Genomic DNA, 20064 nt, shown 5'->3' on the forward strand with positions numbered 1-20064 from the left:
AAACGAGGAGGAAATGCAGTCCGGTCGCTGTTGGATGTGCAGGCTCTTACTGTAATTCATCTCACGAATACTTAAAAGCACTGATTTGTTCCTTTAATTATTTGACATTTCCTCATTCTGTTTGAATCATACGCTTTAGTTTTCCGCTTGCTCATCGCACGTAGGTCGCTACTCTAGAGACTGTTACAATGGCAAGTTCAGAGGTAAATATAGCTATTTAATTTCTGATTTTGCACGTGTTTCATAGTTACAAGCCTTTTAAGAAAAGTCCTAATGTCTATTTTATGACAGGGAAATAAACTATGGGGTGGTCGCTTTGTGGGAAACACCGACCCTATAATGGAAAAGTTCAACGCGTCAATCTCGTACGACCAGCGAATGTGGAAGGCTGATATTAAAGGGAGTAAAGCTTATGTAAAAGCTTTACAGAAAGCAAGCCTTGTAACCCAAAACGAGATGGAACAGATTCTTACAGGCCTTGACAAGGTGATAACATTTTATTCACCACGTTACCTCAACTAAAAACCAGTTTGGTTGCTTACTTTCAGGTTATATGTGTTTGTGTGTGTGTTTTGTTTTTGCAATGTCAGTTTCTTTTTGAAACTTTAGCCTATATGATGCTCCTTGGTAAATATTCACCTGGGTACTGTACCACAGTCCATTTCACCCTTTGGCACCAACGCTTAATGCATAACAGACAAAAATATGTCCTGACACAGACACAATAACAATAGACATGTGACTGTTGATGATGCCTATTGTAAACCGCAGAGCCCTGTTGCCCAAAACAAGTTGAACAAACTTCGGGTTGCAGAGTAAGATTTAAGTTGACAAAACCAACCTAAAGTTCAGGTTAAATTATTTCTTAATGCTTTATAAACCCTTCTCTGTTAACTCAAGGTTTAATGCAGAGTTTGTGATTAACTTTGAATAGGATGCAGCTAGGATTGTGACACGTAAACATGACACATTAGAGGGTGAGTTTGATTTATTTCCTGCATGGAAGTCATCAATTTACTTCCCTGTTACTTACTTACTCCCAGGGCCGTTTTATATCGAAGTTAGTTGATATTTAGCCACACCATGTTGGTGTTTCATAACATCTAATTTTTATGAAGTGGGTTGTAAGCCCAACACTCAACTCTCAACCTGGAGGACCAGGTGATGCACGCATACACTACGGACAATTTAGTTTACCCAATTCACTTATATTGCATATCTTTGTACATGTGGGGTAAACCGGAGCACCCGGAGGAAACCCACGCCAGCATAGGGAGAACATGCAAACTCCACACAGAAATGCCAACTGATCCAGCCGGGGCTCAAACCAGCAAACTTCTTGCTGTTAGGCCACTGTGCTGCCCCAATTATCAGAAATATAATGAATTTGAATGCTTTTACAATTGAGAAATTAACACTGTTAAAGCAAACAGTTGAACAGTTGAAAAGTTGTATTTTGTTATTATTATATATAATTATGTTAGTACATAAGGGCACTACTAGCGATTTTGGGCCAAATGAAAGATCATTTGTGGTTTAGCCTTACTGTTAATACTAACAAAACAGATCTCTAGGGGCCCCAAAGTCTGTGGGCCCTTAGTATCATACTTACCCTTACTTAGCTCGATCAGGTGACTTTATTAATGTAGGTTCACAAACAGCACAAAGACTGTCACTTTAAAAGCTTTATATATTAAAGCAAATTCAAATATAAATAATTCTATGTAGGGCGAAGCAGTGGCGCAGTAGGTAGTGCTGTCGCCTCACAGCAAGAAGGTCGCTGGTTTGAGCCTCGGCTCAGTTGGCGTTACTGTGTGGAGTTTGCATGCTGTCCCTGCATTCGCGTTGGTTTCCTCCGGGTGCTCCGGTTTCCCCCACAGTCCAAAGACATGCGGTACAGGTGAATTGGGTAGCTAAATTGTCCATAGTGTATGAGTGTGTGTGTGGATGTTTCCCAGAGATGGGTTGGTGCTGGAAGGGCATCCGCTGTGTAAAAAGTTGCTGGATAAGTTGGTGGTTCATTCCGCTGTGGCGACCCCAGATTAATAAAGGGACTAAGCCGACAAGAAAATGAATGAATGAATAATTCTATGTAAATTTTAATTTAAAACAATTATTAATGTAAAATGGCCATTCAAGTATATCATATAATAATATAAAATACATTTCTGTAAATAAGTTATAAGGGACAAAATACAAAATTTTGATTTAAAAATGCTTTTTGTTCAAAAGGTTACATTTGGAGCAAAAAAGTCGCACAGACACTATGGCTTTATCAGATTTATACTTCACTTTTCAGTTTGGTTTTGTGATCTTTAACTCAGAATAAAACTTCGAAACCCAAATAAAACAAACCCACATTGAGCTTAAAACTCAGAGTTTGCTCAATCTAAACACAAACTTATCAGAGTAAAAAAAACAAACCAGCTTTGTGCAAAAGGCCTCAAAATCAACACCATTTTCCTTTCCATTCTTATAACATTCAAACAAATAGAGGAGACAGAGTTTTGTTCTTCACACAATGACGCAGGTAATATTTCATGCTTGAATGTCAGTTACTGTATGGAAAAACTACTGAAAATGTTCAGGAATTGAGGAAAAAATGTATGGTTCATTGAACACACATGGACTACGTGAACATGGGCCAATGTTTAAATAGTAAAACAACTATGAAGCAGCAAAAACTGTAAAAGTTAATGAACAAAACATTAACCCATAGGAATTAATAATTAATGTAAATGGAGTTTCCCTTTTTAAAAAATCTGAAATATTTTTCAAATCATAAAAATACAGTTATAATTTTCTCACCCTTTACTTGTTCCAAACTTTTTTGAGTTTCTTGAAGTGGGAATTGAAAACTGTCACAAAACATAAAATAAACATTTACACACCAAGGAGAACACCAAAAATGGGGATCACAGTGCAGTTTGAGCAAAGTAATGTCAAAATTGTCTAAACAAAAATGTAATTTTCGGAAAACAGTGACATCATGGGCTTGCTTTTTAGTGTTAAGACTGTTTAGTCTGTAGACATGATTTGAGTAGTTGACAACCAAAACAAGAAATGGACAACAGGATTTTTTCAAACTACTCGGCTAACAAATGTATGTTATCTAGACTTTCAATTCAAAATCTTCTAAGAGCTACACGTTTGTTCTATATGTTGAACATAATGTAGACATTGCAAAAAAGCAAATCAAACATTTTAATTCACAAATAAAAAGTAAAATTCTTTCTTTCAGGTTTTGGATGAGTGGTCTAAAGGCGAGTTCGAGATCAAACCAGGTGACGAGGACATTCACACAGCCAATGAACGCAGGCTGAAGGTCAAAACAAAACATTTTTCTCAGTGATTAGAACATTTACTCCCATCATTCAAGATTAAGATTTGATTAACACACCATGTGGTGTTGCTTATAATGCTGTATAATAAAAAAAACACACTGGCCTGAAAAAAAAAACAGTTTATCTTTGGATTTAAGTAAGCAAAATTTTCAGTCATGATTGTTCATTATTTGATATTTAATGATGACCCTGGACCACAAAAACAGTCATAAGTGTAAAAAAAATAGAGATTTATACATCAAATAAAATTTGAAAGCTGAATAAATAAGCTTTTCATTGATTTATGGTTTGTTAGAATTAGACAGAGTTTGACTGAGATACACTACCTGACAATAGTCTTGTTGCCTATAAGTTTTTAGGAACAACAAATAAATATCTTGACATTTAGTTGATCATTTGGTAACAGAAGTGGCTAATATGAAAGGCAAAGGCCTCTAGATTACGCTTATTTTACCAAAATAAAACGTGATCGTGCCTTGATTTTTAATTATTTAATTAAAACAGTAAGGTCTGACTTTGCTTTGACAAAAGTCTTGTCACTTTACAGAAATAATGTACAGTATAGAATATAAAGTCATGATGCAGTGCAAGAAGAGTTAATATTTTGTATGACTCCCATGAGCTTGGAGGACTGCATCCAAACATATTAACTTATTAATAAAGTCATCTGGAATGGCAAGGAAAGCATTCTTGCAGGACTCCCAGAGTTCATCAAGATTCTTTGGATTTATATTCAATGCCTTCTCCATCTCTCTCCAGACATGCTCAATAATGTTTATGTCTGGTGACTGGGCTGGCCAATCCTGAAGCACCTTGACCTTCTTTGCTTTCAGAAATTTTAACCGATACAATGTATTTTTGGTTGTAGCCAAAAATATACCTGTGGTGCAACATATTAGAGATTTTGTGGTTCAGGGTCACAACAGTGGTTTATTACATACATTTGGCAACAATTATTTTAAATTTAACTTAAAGAGTATTTAAATTTCTTTATCTCATGGCCATACTCCAGGATTTCAATGGCATGGATTTATCAGGCTCAAATTGTGAGACTTATCTTTTTTACAGATGAATTTACCACCAGTTGACCTGAAACCGATTGAAAGTGTTTGAGTTGTCCTGTGAAGTAGACCCTGGACACCACAGGGTCTGATAATGCGAATGCTCAACTTCTCATTACAAGCCATGAGTCAAAAAATACATGCAACCCTAAATGGAAATACAATGTGTGAAATTGCATAAAAGATCTTCATTATCTGACCCTGAGGAGATCCACTCTGTGAAGTCTGTTCCAGCACGTCACAAAGACTTTTGATGGTGTTCAGATCAATTGATAATCAATTCATGTGTCAAAATGAAACCTCTTTTCATAGTTTGAGTCTAATTTGCATTGCAATCTTAGAGTCTTCTAAAGAAATAAAAGCTCCACACAGCCTCATTATTTAGAGTTGCTTAAAATGAGTCAATGTTAATCTCATCTCTCTTTTTTTAAAGGAATTGATTGGTGATGCTGCTGGAAAGCTTCATACTGGCAGGAGCAGAAATGATCAGGTTCCTCCAATTGTAATTTCAGTTTTGCTGTTATTTCGCATGACATTTAATTAACTTGCATATTATTTGGCTCATTTGTCGGATAGGTTGCAACTGATATGCGACTCTGGTTACGGGATGGTATTGCCACGCTTAAAGAACTGGCTTTGCAACTCATCAACACTATGGTGGAAAGAGCTGCAGCGTAAGAATATGCGCAGTAATCTTAATACATGTATTAATAAGAGTTATGTACAATTGCCAAATACAGAGCTATCTTTTTTTTAATCCTTTTAGAGAGATTGAAATCCTGTGCCCAGGATACACTCACATGCAGAGAGCCCAGCCAATCAGATGGAGTCACTGGCTTCTCAGGTGTATTTCTATTTCAGATTCTTCACACAGAAATGAACTTTTAATCACACTCAAGTGGTTCTAAAAATTTGTACGAATTTCTTTTTTCACTTGTAAAGCATAAAAAAATATAAATTCTGAAGAATGTTGAAAACTAACTGCCACTGACATCCATAGTAGGAAGCAAAAATACTATGTATGTCGATGACTGCTGCTTTGCAGGATTCTTCATAATATAAACTCTCTGACCACTTTATTAGGTACATGCTCGTCAACGCAAATAATCAGTCAATCACATGGCAGCAACTCGATCAAGACGATCTGCTGCAGTTCAAACTGAGCTTGAGAATGGGGAAGAAAGGTGATTCAAGTGACTTTAAAAGTGGCATGGTTGATGGTGCCAGATGGGCTGGTCTGAGTATTTCAGAAACTGCTGATCTACTGGGATTTTTACGCACAACCATCTCTAGGGTTTATAGAGAATGGTCTGAAGAAGAGATAATATCCAGTGAGCGGCAGTTCTGTAGGTGCAAATGTCTTGTTGATGCAAGAGGTCAGAGGAGAATGGCTAGAGGTTTGAGCTGATAGAAAGGCAACAGTAACTCCAATAATCACTCATTACAACTGAGGTATGCAGAAGAGCATCTCTGAACTCACAACACATCTAACCTTGAGGCAGATGGGCTACAGCAGCAGAAGACCACACTTGGTGCCACTCCTGTCAGCTAAGAACAGGTATCTGAGGATACAATTCGCATAGGCTTACCAAAATTGGACAATAGAAGATTGGAAAAACATTGCCTGGTCTGATGAGTCTCGATTTCCGCTGCGACATTTGGATGGTAGGGTGAGAATTTGGCGTCAACAACATGAAAGCATGGATCCATCCTGCCTTGTATCAACAGTTCCGACTGGTAGTGGTGGTGTAATGGTGTGGAGGATATTTTCTTGGCACACTTTGGGCCTGTAAGTACCAAATTGAGCATCGTGGGAACATCACAGCCTACCAGAGTAGTGTTTCTGACCATGTCCATTCCTTTATGACCACAGTATACCTATCTTCTGATGGCCACTTCCAGCAGGATAACACACCATGTCGTGAACCGTGATTCATCTCAGACTGGTTTCTTGATCATGACAAATGAGTTCACTATACTCAAATGCCTCCACAGTCACCAGAGCTCAATCCAATAGAGCATCTTTGGGATATGGTGGAAGGGGAGATTCTCATTATGGATGTGCAGCTGACAAATGTCTGTGATGCTATCATGTCAATATGGACCAATATATTTCCAGTACCTTGTTGAATCTATGCCACAAAAAATTAAGGCAGTTCTGAAGGCAAAAGTGGGTCTGACATGTTACTAATAAGGTGTACCTAATAAAGTGGCCAGTGAGTGTATATTATGTGTTCTAGAGAAGAACCTCATAACAGGTTTGAAACAAGTTAAAGGGTAGTAAATGATGATAGAATTTTAATTTTTGGGTGAACAATTTCTTTAATTCTGTTACAAACCCCATTTGTTCATTATTATTTATTGCAGTCATGTAGTGGCAATAAGCAGGGATGTTGAGCGGCTGGAGGACATCAGGAAACGTGTTAATGTGATGCCACTAGGAAGGTTAGTTTTGTTTGTATACACACAGAAAAAAAAATGTTTTCTGCTTGTTCTTATTTAAAATGAGCTGAAACAACACAATTCTTGAGATTTTATTGGGACAGCTTAATTGTTTTACGTTCAATCCACTTAATCATTAATAGTTAGCTTAATCGATAAATGCTGGGATGATATTAGTGAATTGTGTGTAATCCTACATTTTTTACTGTGCATTTAACCCTCCTGGGATGTTTTGTTGTGGATAAAAATATACACTATTACATATTATATTTGCTTTTCAGTGGAGCCATTGCTGGGAATCCCTTCGACATTGACAGAGAACTACTTCGCCAAGGTTGACATAATTTTATAAATTAGCTTTCCTGTAACTCATGCTTTAATTTCTAATATAATTAGTGATTTGTGTGAATTTATTAATCCGATTATTATTATTTTTTTAATAACTCCACAGAACTCAGTTTTGACAGTATCAGTATTAACAGCATGGATGCTACTGGACAGAGGGATTTTGTTGGTATGTATAATCATGAGTATGATAATTCACTTTACAACTCAAATAGTATCGTTGCATGTAAAGGGTTAGTTCATTTAAACATTTATTTTGTCTTTGTACACTCACATTTTTGTCTTTGCATATCTGTAGAATATAAAAAAAGACATTTTGGTTAGAAACAACTTGAGGTTGAGTGCATATGATAACGGAATTCATTTTGGGGTGAACTGTTCGCTTAAGTCAGCGGTTCCTAAACTGGGGTGCGTGCACCCCTAGGTTTGCGCAGTCTGACCAGCAGGAGTGCGTGAGAGAATTTTTGTAATGGAGGAAAATTTTATCTTTTGTTGTTTTTATTCATTTATCTTGGTGAAACTTCACATGTCATATTTTTGAGAGAGGAAATTCAATGAGAAAGAAAAAAAACACATTACAAGTTGTAATTTACAACCTATGCATACTCCCTCATCTCGCAGTTTCACGTCTGCATCACAATAGCCCATCCTTTCCCATTAGGCGCTAATTGATGGTACATTCATATTTGCTTTTCGTTTACTATATTCATCAAAATGAACACCTGATTTAAAACTGGCACTTTAAAGAAGGCAAGTGACAATAGGGATCTACATCGGCCTCTTCTATGGAGATATGCAGGGGCCTTGAACATATGGACTCGGAGGATAACGAATGAGGCGGAACAGAGAAATCTAGCAGAGATGTACTAATGAAGAGAATTAGGCCTACGCTAGAGAGTGAGAAAATGTCAAGTAAGAAATGCAAATAAAGCAATAGTTACTTTGGTTTCGGGTGTACATGGATTGGAGATGCAGAAAATCCAAATCCGCAGTGTGTAGTCTGTGGTGAGGTTTTAGCTAATAGCAGTCTTAAGCCCTCATATATGGTCCGGCACTTACAAACAAGACATGCCTGTAAGTTTTTTTTTTTAAGGAAAATAGGAGGAACTGCAGAACAAGAAAAAAAGGTGGCACAAAGGAGCAGTAGCTTTCATCTAAAAAGTTGCACCATCGGTTTCCTGGGTACACTGCAGCGTCCACCAAGACTAGCGATGGAAAAACATGCCAGATGAACTTTTGTCTGTACTTAATGACGCTGTGGAAATTGTCAACTTAATAAAAGCTTGTCCATTAAATTCACATATTTTATTATTTTAATTTTAATCACGTATGCAGAAAATATGTGTATTTAGTTATTGTCGTTAAAAATGTGGAGTTTAATTGGAGAAAGTGTTGCTTGACAGGTGTCAAATATTAGAAAGGGGTGCACACAGCAAAAAGTTTGGGAACCACTGCCTTATGTGAATGCATTTGTGTGTTTTTGGACAGCTGAGTTTCTCTTCTGGGGATCAATGTGTCTCACACACCTTAGCAAGATGGCAGAGGATCTGATTTTGTACAGTACGAAGGAGTTCTCCTTTATCAATCTGACTGATGCATACAGGTGAGGACAGCACTTCTTTATTGTGAACAATCATGACAACACAATAGAAAATATTACAAAAGTACAAAAAAGATATTCATAAAAAAAACCCCACAAACATATTAAGCACCACTGCTTTTTCAGTTAAAAATAGTAAGAAATATTTATTGAGCAACAAATCAGCTCATTGGAATGACTTTTAAAGAACTGTGTGACACAGGAGTGGAATGTTGCTAAATGATTCTGCATTTTTGAATGAATCTGATGAGCCTTCATTTCAGTGATCCATTCATAAAGACAGGCACTTGCTTCATTCTTGTATAAGTAAACTGTTTGCATGAATCCGCTGAATAATTACACAAATACTCATGACAGTCACTTGCTGATGGTTTACTTTCATATTTGAAAGTAATATTGTGCAATTTGCTTGTGGCTGATTCACCCAAAAATGAAATGAAATTCACTCCCCATTTATTCAAAACATATTTGAATTACTTTCTACTGTTAAACACAACATCATTTATTTAAAAAAATGCTGGTAGCTGATATTCATTGACTTCCATAGTATATATTTTTTCATACTATGTAAGTCAATGGGTCCCAGCAACCAGGATTCTTTAAAATGAGGAAGTAAATGATGCAGTAATTTTCATTTTTGGGTGAACTGTCCCTTTAATTGTCTAAAAATAATGGCAAGCAGATGACAATGCTTACTGTCAGGTCATGATCAAATAATCTGAGAAGATTCAAGGACAAATGCAATGATTTGAGTCATATTTGGAATTAAAAGTGAGTCTTAGGCACATGGGTTTACTCCCTAAAAGAGTTAAAAGTCTTTGTAATTACCAAAGTTACTTAAAGTTTCAGCATTTTCCCTTTATTGCCCAGACTGAGGGTTTAAAGTCTTTCAGATTCTATCTGAAACTTGTGCAAACACAAATTTAATGTTTTTTTTTCTCCGTCACCAGCTAATTTTGCAGCAGGATTAGCAATCAGTTTCAAGTTATATCAAATATATTTTGACATTTTAAGCTGTCTCCTGCGCAATATCCAATTCTGTTTGAGTATTTAAATAAGGTGTATTTTCTCCGATTAGAATCAATGCATCATTTACTTATTAAACAGGTGCAGTTGGGAAATGAAAATAACCTGCACACATTAATGCTTTTCGAAAGAATTCTCGTTTGCTTCAAGGCTACGTTAATTAATGACAAATATAATAAAACACCAATAAGGTGAAATATTATTTTAATAACTGATGATGACAGTGAGATATTTTTAAATGTAAATTTTTTGTGTGTGGCGAACTGAATTTCCAGCATCACACTTCCTTAACCCCTACATAAATATAAGATCTGTCCAATTTCCATCTGGTTTAAGATGCATTCACCCCAAGATATCTAATTTGATTGGTCTGTTTAACTGAATAATTAGACAACCAAGTGACCTTCACCTGAATGGTACCTATTTGACTTTATCAGTGCAGCCAGGGGTTCATATAAATTTTGCAAATACATTAATTGTATGAAGAGTTCAGATGCAAACCTTTAAGTGCCATTTAGAGTTTTATTCTAATAAGCATTTTTGTCAGACTCTTGTGTTTAGGTTCAGTAATTTCATTTTAATGGCAATTAATTGGTTATTTTCATTGTCTTAAATGTGAAATATCCTAACAAAAAATAGGAGGTTGAGAAAAATGCTCTAGAAAGAAATTACAGATGGCACTTTTTGGTTTTTGCATATGAACTAGTTTTTTCAGCTTTACTCACATCCGCATAATTTTCAGAGACTTTACCTGGTTTACACTATAGGTCTCAAACAGGATTCCTGGAGGGCCGCAGCTCTGCACAGTTTTGCTCCAACCCTGATCAAATACAGCTGATGCAACTAATCATGGTGTTCAAGACAACTAGAGACTATTAAGCAGGTGTGAGTTGGAGGTGGTTGTAACTAAACGATGCAAAGCTGCGGCCCACCTGGAATTGAGTTTGAGACTACTGGTTAACATGAATATTACAACAGTGCCATTTTCAAAAACGTTTAAGATTGATTTGATTTTACAATTCCAAAAAGAGTTGAAATGCAATAGAAGTTTCTAGTTTTTGACTGAAAACATTGTCATATACATGACCCCTAAACAAACGCATGCAATTTATAAACATCTGAAATTTTATTTAAAAGCTGGCAATGATGGAATACAAAATTCATGGTAAAATAATAGAATGAAATGTTCAAAGGCTTTATGAACATTCAAGCAGCACTGTATACAGGCAATACATCGTCACCTTAGAATTATAGGGTTCTATCTGACATTTTTGTCAAAAATGAGTTATTGACATTCTTATTAAGTGACAACTTATAGGTTGTTTACATTTTAAGGCTTTTTACTAAAAAAGCAAAAACGGTTCATCTACAAAGTTTAACTCTAGCTTGACTCTTAAAAGATCTTTCTGTGAGCCAATCAGCATTTTTAATGCACGCTCGAGGACCAATTAGGATTAGCTTTCTTTGTCATTTCGCCGGACTGCTATATTAAGAGCGGAAAAGACCGGAAAGACAAAATCAGAGCCAGCTAAATAATGTTGCCCCACACAAAATTGAGATGTGTGTAAATGTGATGCTTTAGAAGCATTTTTTGACATTGAGATGAAATGTTACATTTTACATTTGCTGAAAAAGAAATTAATATTTAAAAAAACTCTATATTAAATGTGAAATAGTTTTATTTGTGTGTGTGTGTGTGTGTGTGTGTGTGTGTGTGTGTGTGTGTGTATATATATATATATATATATATATATATATAGTCAGTGAAACATTTTTCAGTGTTTAAACTCATTTGTTCATTGTTTGTTTTCTTTTAAAGTCTTTAAATTTAATATTAAGCCTTGAAAGGCAAGTGCCTAATTTAATGAATTGGACATAATTCAATAAATATAATTCAATAGTTCATATAAGGCACAAAATTTTATAAATATTAAAATATTGTTTACATAAAATTACCATCTGCACTGGACAAAATATTTATGCTTAGTTTGATCAAGAAAAAATATTCATCCTGAAAAATGAAATAAATGTTACAGAAAGCAAAAATTTTACTTTCTCAAGCATCGACATATTGTTACAACACCAATTTATATAGATATTTGATTGCATTTCTTGGAAGTAATGCTTCAAGGAATGATCTGCCAGGTTGAACCTTATAATTCCAAGTGGAAAATGACTTGGAATTAGAAGGTTCTATCTGCATTTACTGTGTTTTTTTTACTCCAATTTGCAAATGTAAGAGAACTCTAATAGTTTACATTTCAGACTACATTTAGGGTCTCTTACATGTTAATGTATGAAAGAGAACTGTTACATACATAATGTTTGCTATATGGAATGCAAAAACTTTAAAGCTCAATATCTCAAAATAATTTAGGACGCAGAAAGAAACTTATAATTCCAAGGTGACAACATGGCAATAAATGAATTTAAAATTGAATTAAAAAGCATTAAATTAGATTTGATACCTTTATAACAGGGGTGTCCAAACTCAGTCCTGGAGGGCCGATGTTCTGCAGATTTTAGCTTGAACTTGCTTAAACACACTTGCCAGGAGGTTTCTAGTATATCTATTAAAAGCTTGATTAGCTGGTTGGGGTGTGTGTGATTAGGGTTGGAGCTCAACTCTCTTGGACATCGGCCCTCCCGGACCAAGTTTGGACACCCCTGCTATAGAAACACTGTTAATGCAAACTCTGCTTTCACATGGGTGGCATTTGGATGTTTTTTTAATCAGTATACTAATATCAGCTGTATCAGTATTCATGTGTTTCAAGCTTTTTTACTTCTAAAAAAAGGGGAAAACAGCTGGCAGTATATCAGGCCTCAAGTCAGCAAGATTTCGTCTAGTGATTTGAGCTCATGACCATGCCTTGTGAGTAGGTCAAATAAAAGTAAACATAATGACAGACAGAAACCATTAGTTTGAAACCCCTGAGTCAACAATATTTCTCTTTCCATTCCCACCATGCTATTCATATTAACCTCACTTGATGTATGTGAAACAATACGTCATGAAATCCTAAAAGCTGCTGGCTTAAGCTTTAGGCAGAAGTGAATTGACTTTAAAAAGTTCTGAATGCAATTGTCTAGAAACATCAAACATTTTTACTCCTACCATTACGCAGTTTCCATTAGTAGAACAAATACTTCTTCTTCTCATATAATTCTTTATGGCCTGTGAAATGTTCAGCCTGTTAACATTAACCAAGTAATGCTTATTAACCACAAACTGGTCCATACGCAGCCGGTACTGACGTCAGTCAAATAGTAAACGTTCACAAGGAAATGACGATTGCTTATTTATTAACACCATTAACATGTTTGGAAAAGCAGGAGCGCATGGATTCACATAGTTTGTCTTAATTGGAGGATGCTAACAAACACAACAGCCTTGGGACACAGATGAAGACGATATGGCTGATGTTTACTGAGGGATTCAAGCCGCTTTTACAAATGTGGTTAATCAGAGCTGTTATGTGTGTGTTTGTTTGTGAACGCAGCACTGGGAGCAGTTTAATGCCTCAGAAGAAGAATGCAGACAGCCTGGAGCTCATCCGCAGCAAAGCAGGACGAGTGTTTGGAAGAGTAAGATACAGCACTGGCTAATGAAGCCAACATCAGACATGAACACTGGCCTACAGAGATATACAGTACACATCATTAAAATAATTGGCCTCATGATTAGGGCCAATGTATAGGAGATTTAATTAATATTAGAGCTGTCAAGTTGGGGTTATTACTTTAGGGGTGCTCTGTTTATTGAGTTTATTGGCTAACTGTTGTTGGGTGTTTACACTGTAAAGAACTCCTGGTTGCCTTAAATTTTTAAGCTGAATCAAATGAATCTTATGAGTCCTTATATAAGAACTGACTTAACACTGCTTGCGTAACTTAGAAAATTAAGTTAGAACATGATTAACCTAAATTAATAAGTTACAATGAACTAAAACATGCTGTCATGACTAACTGATCATATAATTTTAGACAGTATATTAGTGCTTGCCTATTTTATTTATATTTTTTTATTTATGTGTTTTATTTATATTATTCTGTTATAGAAATGCCACTTAAAGTTAATATTTGACCATGTATAATTTCATAACACTGTCAAAAGTAATCTTCAGAAAATATGTAAATGATTTTTCATTTTTATACTTTAAATTTGTTTTATGATGCCAAAATTCATAGATTAAATACATTTTTTTATTAAAAATTGAAATGAAGGATTTAACTTTTTTTTTTAAATAATTTGCTTTAAGTTTATTTAATTCAAATGAAATTAAGATGTGCCTTTTTTGCTTAATGACAGTGATAAGTTACAACTGTTGGCCAATTTTAATGCCGAAAGTTATGGCTTGCTCATTTATTAAAATAATAATTTATTAAATAATTTATCTAGCAAAATTCAATGCTACAAGTAATGATCTATATTAGCTAGTTTATTGCAATCTGCCCAATCACGCCAAGAATCTTGGAGTTCTTTTTGATCCACACTTGCAGTTTGACAAACATGTAAAAGAGTTGTGAAGAGCAGCCTTTTCCTACTTAGATAAAAAAGATTTAGAAATTGTAACATGCTTTAATCTCCTCTCGGTTAGACTACTGCAACTCTTTGTACATTGCAAGGCAAGTTTATTTATATAGCACATTTCATACACTGTGGCAATTCAAAGTGCTTTACATAAGCATGAATAAAAAAAGACAAGTATAAGAAAATAAAGACAAATAATGCAAATGATTAAAAACAGATTAAAATGTGTTGGTCTACCTCAGTCAACACTCTTTTGGTTACAGTTGGTCCAGAATGCAGCCGCCAGATTAATAAGAGGAACTAAGAAAAGAGATCATATCTCCTCTGTCCTTGGCTTATTGCACTGGCTTCCTATACAATTTAGAGTTGATTTTAAAACCCTTCCTTTCACTTATAAAACATTGCACAATTCTGCCCCAGACTATGTCAGTGAACTTATTAGGCCTTATACAGCTTGTAGACCGTTAAGATCATATGACCAGTTTCTTTTGCCTGTCCCTCGGTCTCGCTGCAAATCAAAAGGTGATCGAGTTTTCTGTGTTGCGGCCCGAGGCTCTGGAACAGTCTCGCTATGAATGTCAAGATTTCTCCTTCATTGGATGCTTTTAAATCTAATTTAAAGACTTATTCTCTCACCTTTGAGTGACACATGCTAGTTAGTTCTTATCTGTATTTTAGTATTATTTGTATACATATATATTTCCTTTTCTTATATTTTTATATTTATATTTAAATACCATTTTTAAAAAAAAAAATTATTGTAAAGCACTTTGAATCAACTACAGCTGTGGAAAATTGCACTCTCTAAAAGTTGCCTTTTGTCTACCTAAGTATATTTTATACAGATTTCACATTTATTTTGTTAAATATTTAATTATTTTACAAACAATTCCACACAAATCATTTATGTTGTCCTAACATGCATCGTTTAAGTTGATTTGAACCTAAAACAATTAAGTTTTCCCCAAAAAAATTGCCTCAAAGCAAAAAGCTCACTGGTCCGAAAATGTTAGGAAGCATTTCTGGTATAAGTGAATTGAGTAAACTAAATTGGCCATAGTGTATGAGTGTGTGTGTGTGTGTGTGTGTGTGAATTGCCGCATTTCCACTGTCAGGCCACTGCGAGCCAGGGCTTTTATCAGGCCAGGTCGTGCCAATAGCCCTGGAGCTTGAGCAGTGAGGCAGAAAACATGTCACGTTTCCACTGTCGGGCTAACAGGCGCACAAACCCCATTCCCAGAATGTCCTCTGAATCAAACGTCACACAACCCGCCCAGTTCAGCGGAAATCAGGCTGACAAAACACACAATCGCATTATCATGAAATGATTCAAATGAAAACAACCGAAACAAACAAATGACACGTTACTGTACAGTATTACATTATATGTGTATATGGATAGGTCTTTGTATTTTCATTCGTTTATTCGTTACTCATTATGGCATCGTACATCGCATGGCCTTACCACTAACAGAGGGATGAACCAGCACACTGTCCATCATATGAATAGAAACAAATGACAAATTCTCCAACTACTGTAATTGAGTATTTTTGTTCTCAGGAATTGCAATTTATTAAGTAGTTTTAAAACTGTGTACTTTTACTAGTACATTTGCATGTCACTGATGAGAAGATGACAGATGTTTACTGTATAATGACCGAAATGGCCTTAAACACCCTGCATGCACAAAATTTCAGCATCTTGTGGGGACGTTGCATTTTGTTTGGATATAAAAACCAGGTTGACATCAGAACCCAATGTCAGGCCGCTATCAATGTCCAACCTAAAATCAACCAAATATCAACGTCTAATGATGTTACAGCTTGACGTTGTGTAGACGTTACCACTATGACGTCTATCAGATGTTGGATTTTGTTTGCCATAGCTGATGAAGAAAAGTCAGTATTTGATGTCAACATGACATTGGTTTAAGATGTTGGCTCGATGTTGGATTTTGGTCACTTTCTAACACAACCTAAAATCGACCAAATATCGACATCATTTGACATCAAACTGGATCTCAAAATAACGTTGTCCTTTGACGCTGGCAAGACTTTGAATTTTGGTCACCTGACATCACAACCTAAATCTAACCTATTATTGACATCTTATGACATTGTGTGCCTGCTGGGCAATAACTAAATGCACTACAGCAGTGGTTCTCAAACTTTTTTCACCAAGTACCACCTAAGAAAAAAATTGCCTCTCCAAGTACCACCATAATGACCAGTATTGAAATAAAGTGTGAAAGTAGTGTAGTTGGCCAAATTAAGCAGCTACAGCACTGCACAGTTCGAAAACGAGACAGAGTCATATTCATATTCATATTTATAATTTTTTAAATAATTTTTTTAATATGTGTTGCATGCGCATATGACAAATTTGTAAAACTTTTTGAAATCCAAACATTAACTTGTATGTAGATTGCTTGGGAACCCGTTTTTCTCAGAGGATGTCAAGCTGACAAAACTTTATTCCACTTTGATACAAGTTTTATTTATGGAGAAAGTTAAATAGCATTGCAGTGTTTCTGTGTTCTGTGTTTGTCTTAGTTTGAGATAATTAGTCTACCGAAATTATTAAATATGAAGCTAATCAGTCAGTTCTTGTCACGTGACTCGTGGTGTGGCATTCTGAAAAGTTAAGATGTTTTCAACATGTTACGACTGGAATACGCAAGCGCATTGTGATGCTGTCGCCTTCATTATAAATAACAAACTTGCAGGTGGAAATGACATGATATGTGAACAGCCGCCATCATTTGCGATCTACAGCAGTTGATATTCTTGCACATTCATGCTGGATTTACCTGATTTGTTGACAAATGGGTTGCGCATCCATTCGTTGGCAGTTCTTACTCATTTTGCTAGCCTGTGGTTAAAATTTTGGCATATTAAAAACATTATTAAAAAGTGATCAAGATGTAAAAGGAGAACACGGCAATTTTTCCAAAACAAAAGAATTTTCAAAGTAAATGATCGGACAGACTTAGATAATATATAAAATGGAAATAATTAATGATTTTTTTTTTGTGTGCCCTGGTACCACTGCTTTATCACATATCTGCTCTTCAAGCACCACGCACCTCTTTCTCTAGTTCTGCGCCAATTGGATTGATTTTTAGCAGCTGAAGACGCAATACACTAAAGTAAACATTTTAAGCACAGGGCTTTGATCATAGGTCTTAGAGAACAGCCAAAATTGTATAAATTTTTTCATTCATTACTCAGCAATTCCTCAGCATACCACTAGAAGTAAGCCTGTATACCACTAGTGGTACACGTACCACATTGAGAACCACTGCACTACAGAATGTTACGTTTACACACATCCACAAATTACATGTAAACGCATCAGCTTTTTACCGCGTAATACTCACTACTCACTACTCCTGAAATGTTTTGAAAGGTCTACTATTTACTCATACTTTGAGTAATATTAACAACAGATACTTTTACTCTACTTGCACTACATTTTTAGACAAGTAATGGTACTTTTACTTGAAAATGATTTTTCAGCACTCTTTCCACCACTGCTAAAACCACAGAATTTCTCTGATAATAACTCTGTATAAAATGTAGCCTATTTAATAACATCCTCGTTTCGGTAGATGCCATCAAACATTGACTAAACTAAATTGTTCTTTTTCATGCAATATCCAATAAGTTGATGATTGTAAATTAAAACAATAATCAATTGATAAATGATGGCAGTCAATGCATCATTGTATCTAAATCACAATCGGCTTTAACGTCAGTACATCCACTGATGTATTAATAGCTAGAAATTTTATAAACTATACTTATTTATAGTTCACATTTAGAATTTACATTTAAAAGTTACATTTTTAATATTTGTACACAAAAACATTGAGACTTACCCAAATTAAATCTCATTTTAATTCAGTGTGCAGGCTTTCTGATGACACTCAAAGGCTTACCAAGCACGTACAACAAAGACTTACAGGTAAATCCACAAACTACAGGAAGAAAATGTCAAATGTAACCTTTAAAAATGAAAACATTCCCTAATTCGAGATTTCATTACTGCAGGAGGATAAAGAAGCCATGTTTGATACATATGATACTGTACACGCTGTGCTGCAGGTGGCGACAGGCGTCATCTCAACTCTAAAGGTGAGAGATGGGTTACATCACAAGTTAATGCAGTTTTATCATGAACAATGGTAATCAAAAGAAAAAATGTTACTTTGGTTAAATAGTAAATGAAGTGGAATGAGATGTAAGCCTGTTGGACGTGTAGTAATCCAATTTTAGGGTGAAATTTGAGCAGTGAAAGGAGAAGTTTTTCTATTAATTGTAGATTCTGCTTGCAGTATGTTATATTTTTCCATTTTTTTTTTAGGTCAATCAAGCAAAGATGGAAGAAGCCCTCAGTCCAGATATGCTGGCCACTGATCTCGCCTATCATCTGGTCAGAAAAGGAGTGAGTACAGAAGGCTAGATATTTTTTTTATAATAAATGCTATTTGCATTGGAGCAGAGCTGAATGAAATCTGATGTTTGTTCATGTTTTATTAAAGATGCCTTTCAGAGAGGCTCATGGTTGTGCTGGGAAAGCTGTCTATATCGCGGAGTCTAAAAACATTCGACTGTCCCAACTCACTGTAGAGGACCTTCAGACGGTCAGGTTAGTAATGGGACAAAGATGGAAAATAAAGATAAATGAGGTGAAAATAGTTCAATATGGTTTTAAATACCCCCCATACCTTCGAATGTGTTTCTCAACAACAAAATGAAATGATTATACATTTTTATCATGATTTTTAACCATTAAAATATAATTCAATGTAGCAAAAGTTTATATATTAAAATATCTTCTTGAAATATTTAGAACAAGAACTATTTGATGATATATTCATATCAGTGCAGCCCCAAAATACTGACTGATAGTAATTTTGAACATTTATGCTTGGCCACAATAGATCAGAATAAGTATGTTCTTTCATTTGTACAAAAATATATTTCTTACACTGTTGGTATTACAGGACTTTTTGCTTCTGACGTACTAGGGGCCTTAAAAATAACAGTTTGAAGCTATGTTCATGAATAATTTCTGTTTGCTGTTTTAAGAATGGGTATTTTGGGCGAAGAATCCCCTCAATGATTAATGGCAAAAGCAAAGTTCTGTCCATCATTTTTTGGGAAATTTAATTCAGTGTAACAAACCATTCCAAACTTCTGATGCTGCGATTCTCAGTCTATAATAGTGGTAAAATTATTTTAAAAGTTACAACCCTCAATAGTATTTGTGTTTGTGTCTCCTTGCTAAGACTGGTGCTCCAGCTACTGTACCTGCAGTTAGCTTTTGGCATTGCCTGTAGTTTTTATGGGCATAAGTGAATCTAAAATGAATCAATAACACACACACACACAAACACACACACGCACGCACGCACGCACACACACACACACACACCCAAATGCATTGCAGTATTGATATTATCACGTTTATTATGCATTTTTTTTGTATTAGACATTCTTCATCTATCTGAAATATTATTATAAACTATAAAATTGCTCTTTAAAATTGTTATGTTTTTTTTTTTCTCTCTCTGGATTTCCTATGAATCTTTTTCTTCTGGAAAAAGTCTTACTTCTTTATTTTGGTTTTAATAAAAAATATATATTTTTAAAAAGTAAAAACTGCTAAGGTCAGTATTTTTAACCCTCTTAAGATTTTATTGTTGA

At 35.2% G+C, this 20064-nt stretch overlaps 1 protein-coding gene across 3 annotated transcripts in view; it reads left to right on the forward strand.

Annotated features, from left to right (window-relative positions):
* asl (argininosuccinate lyase) overlaps nucleotides 1–20064 on the forward strand; it is a 21137-nt gene continuing 1073 nt past the window's right edge. Inside the window, exons 1-16 of one of the 3 annotated variants that reach the window (XM_087299367.1) lie at nucleotides 1–51; nucleotides 140–203; nucleotides 292–486; nucleotides 3242–3325; nucleotides 4839–4895; nucleotides 4982–5079; nucleotides 5172–5249; nucleotides 6773–6850; nucleotides 7129–7181; nucleotides 7299–7361; nucleotides 8681–8795; nucleotides 13322–13406; nucleotides 18260–18319; nucleotides 18406–18489; nucleotides 18719–18799; nucleotides 18897–19003. In XM_087299367.1, coding sequence (XP_087155493.1) covers nucleotides 189–203; nucleotides 292–486; nucleotides 3242–3325; nucleotides 4839–4895; nucleotides 4982–5079; nucleotides 5172–5249; nucleotides 6773–6850; nucleotides 7129–7181; nucleotides 7299–7361; nucleotides 8681–8795; nucleotides 13322–13406; nucleotides 18260–18319; nucleotides 18406–18489; nucleotides 18719–18799; nucleotides 18897–19003 — 1253 coding nt within the window. In that variant the 5' untranslated portion in view covers nucleotides 1–51; nucleotides 140–188. 3 annotated transcript variants of the gene reach the window in all.

Source organism: Danio rerio, chromosome 21 (genome assembly GCF_052040795.2).
Source record: "Danio rerio strain M-AB ecotype USA chromosome 21, GRCz13ab, whole genome shotgun sequence".
NCBI lineage: Eukaryota > Metazoa > Chordata > Actinopteri > Cypriniformes > Danionidae > Danio > Danio rerio.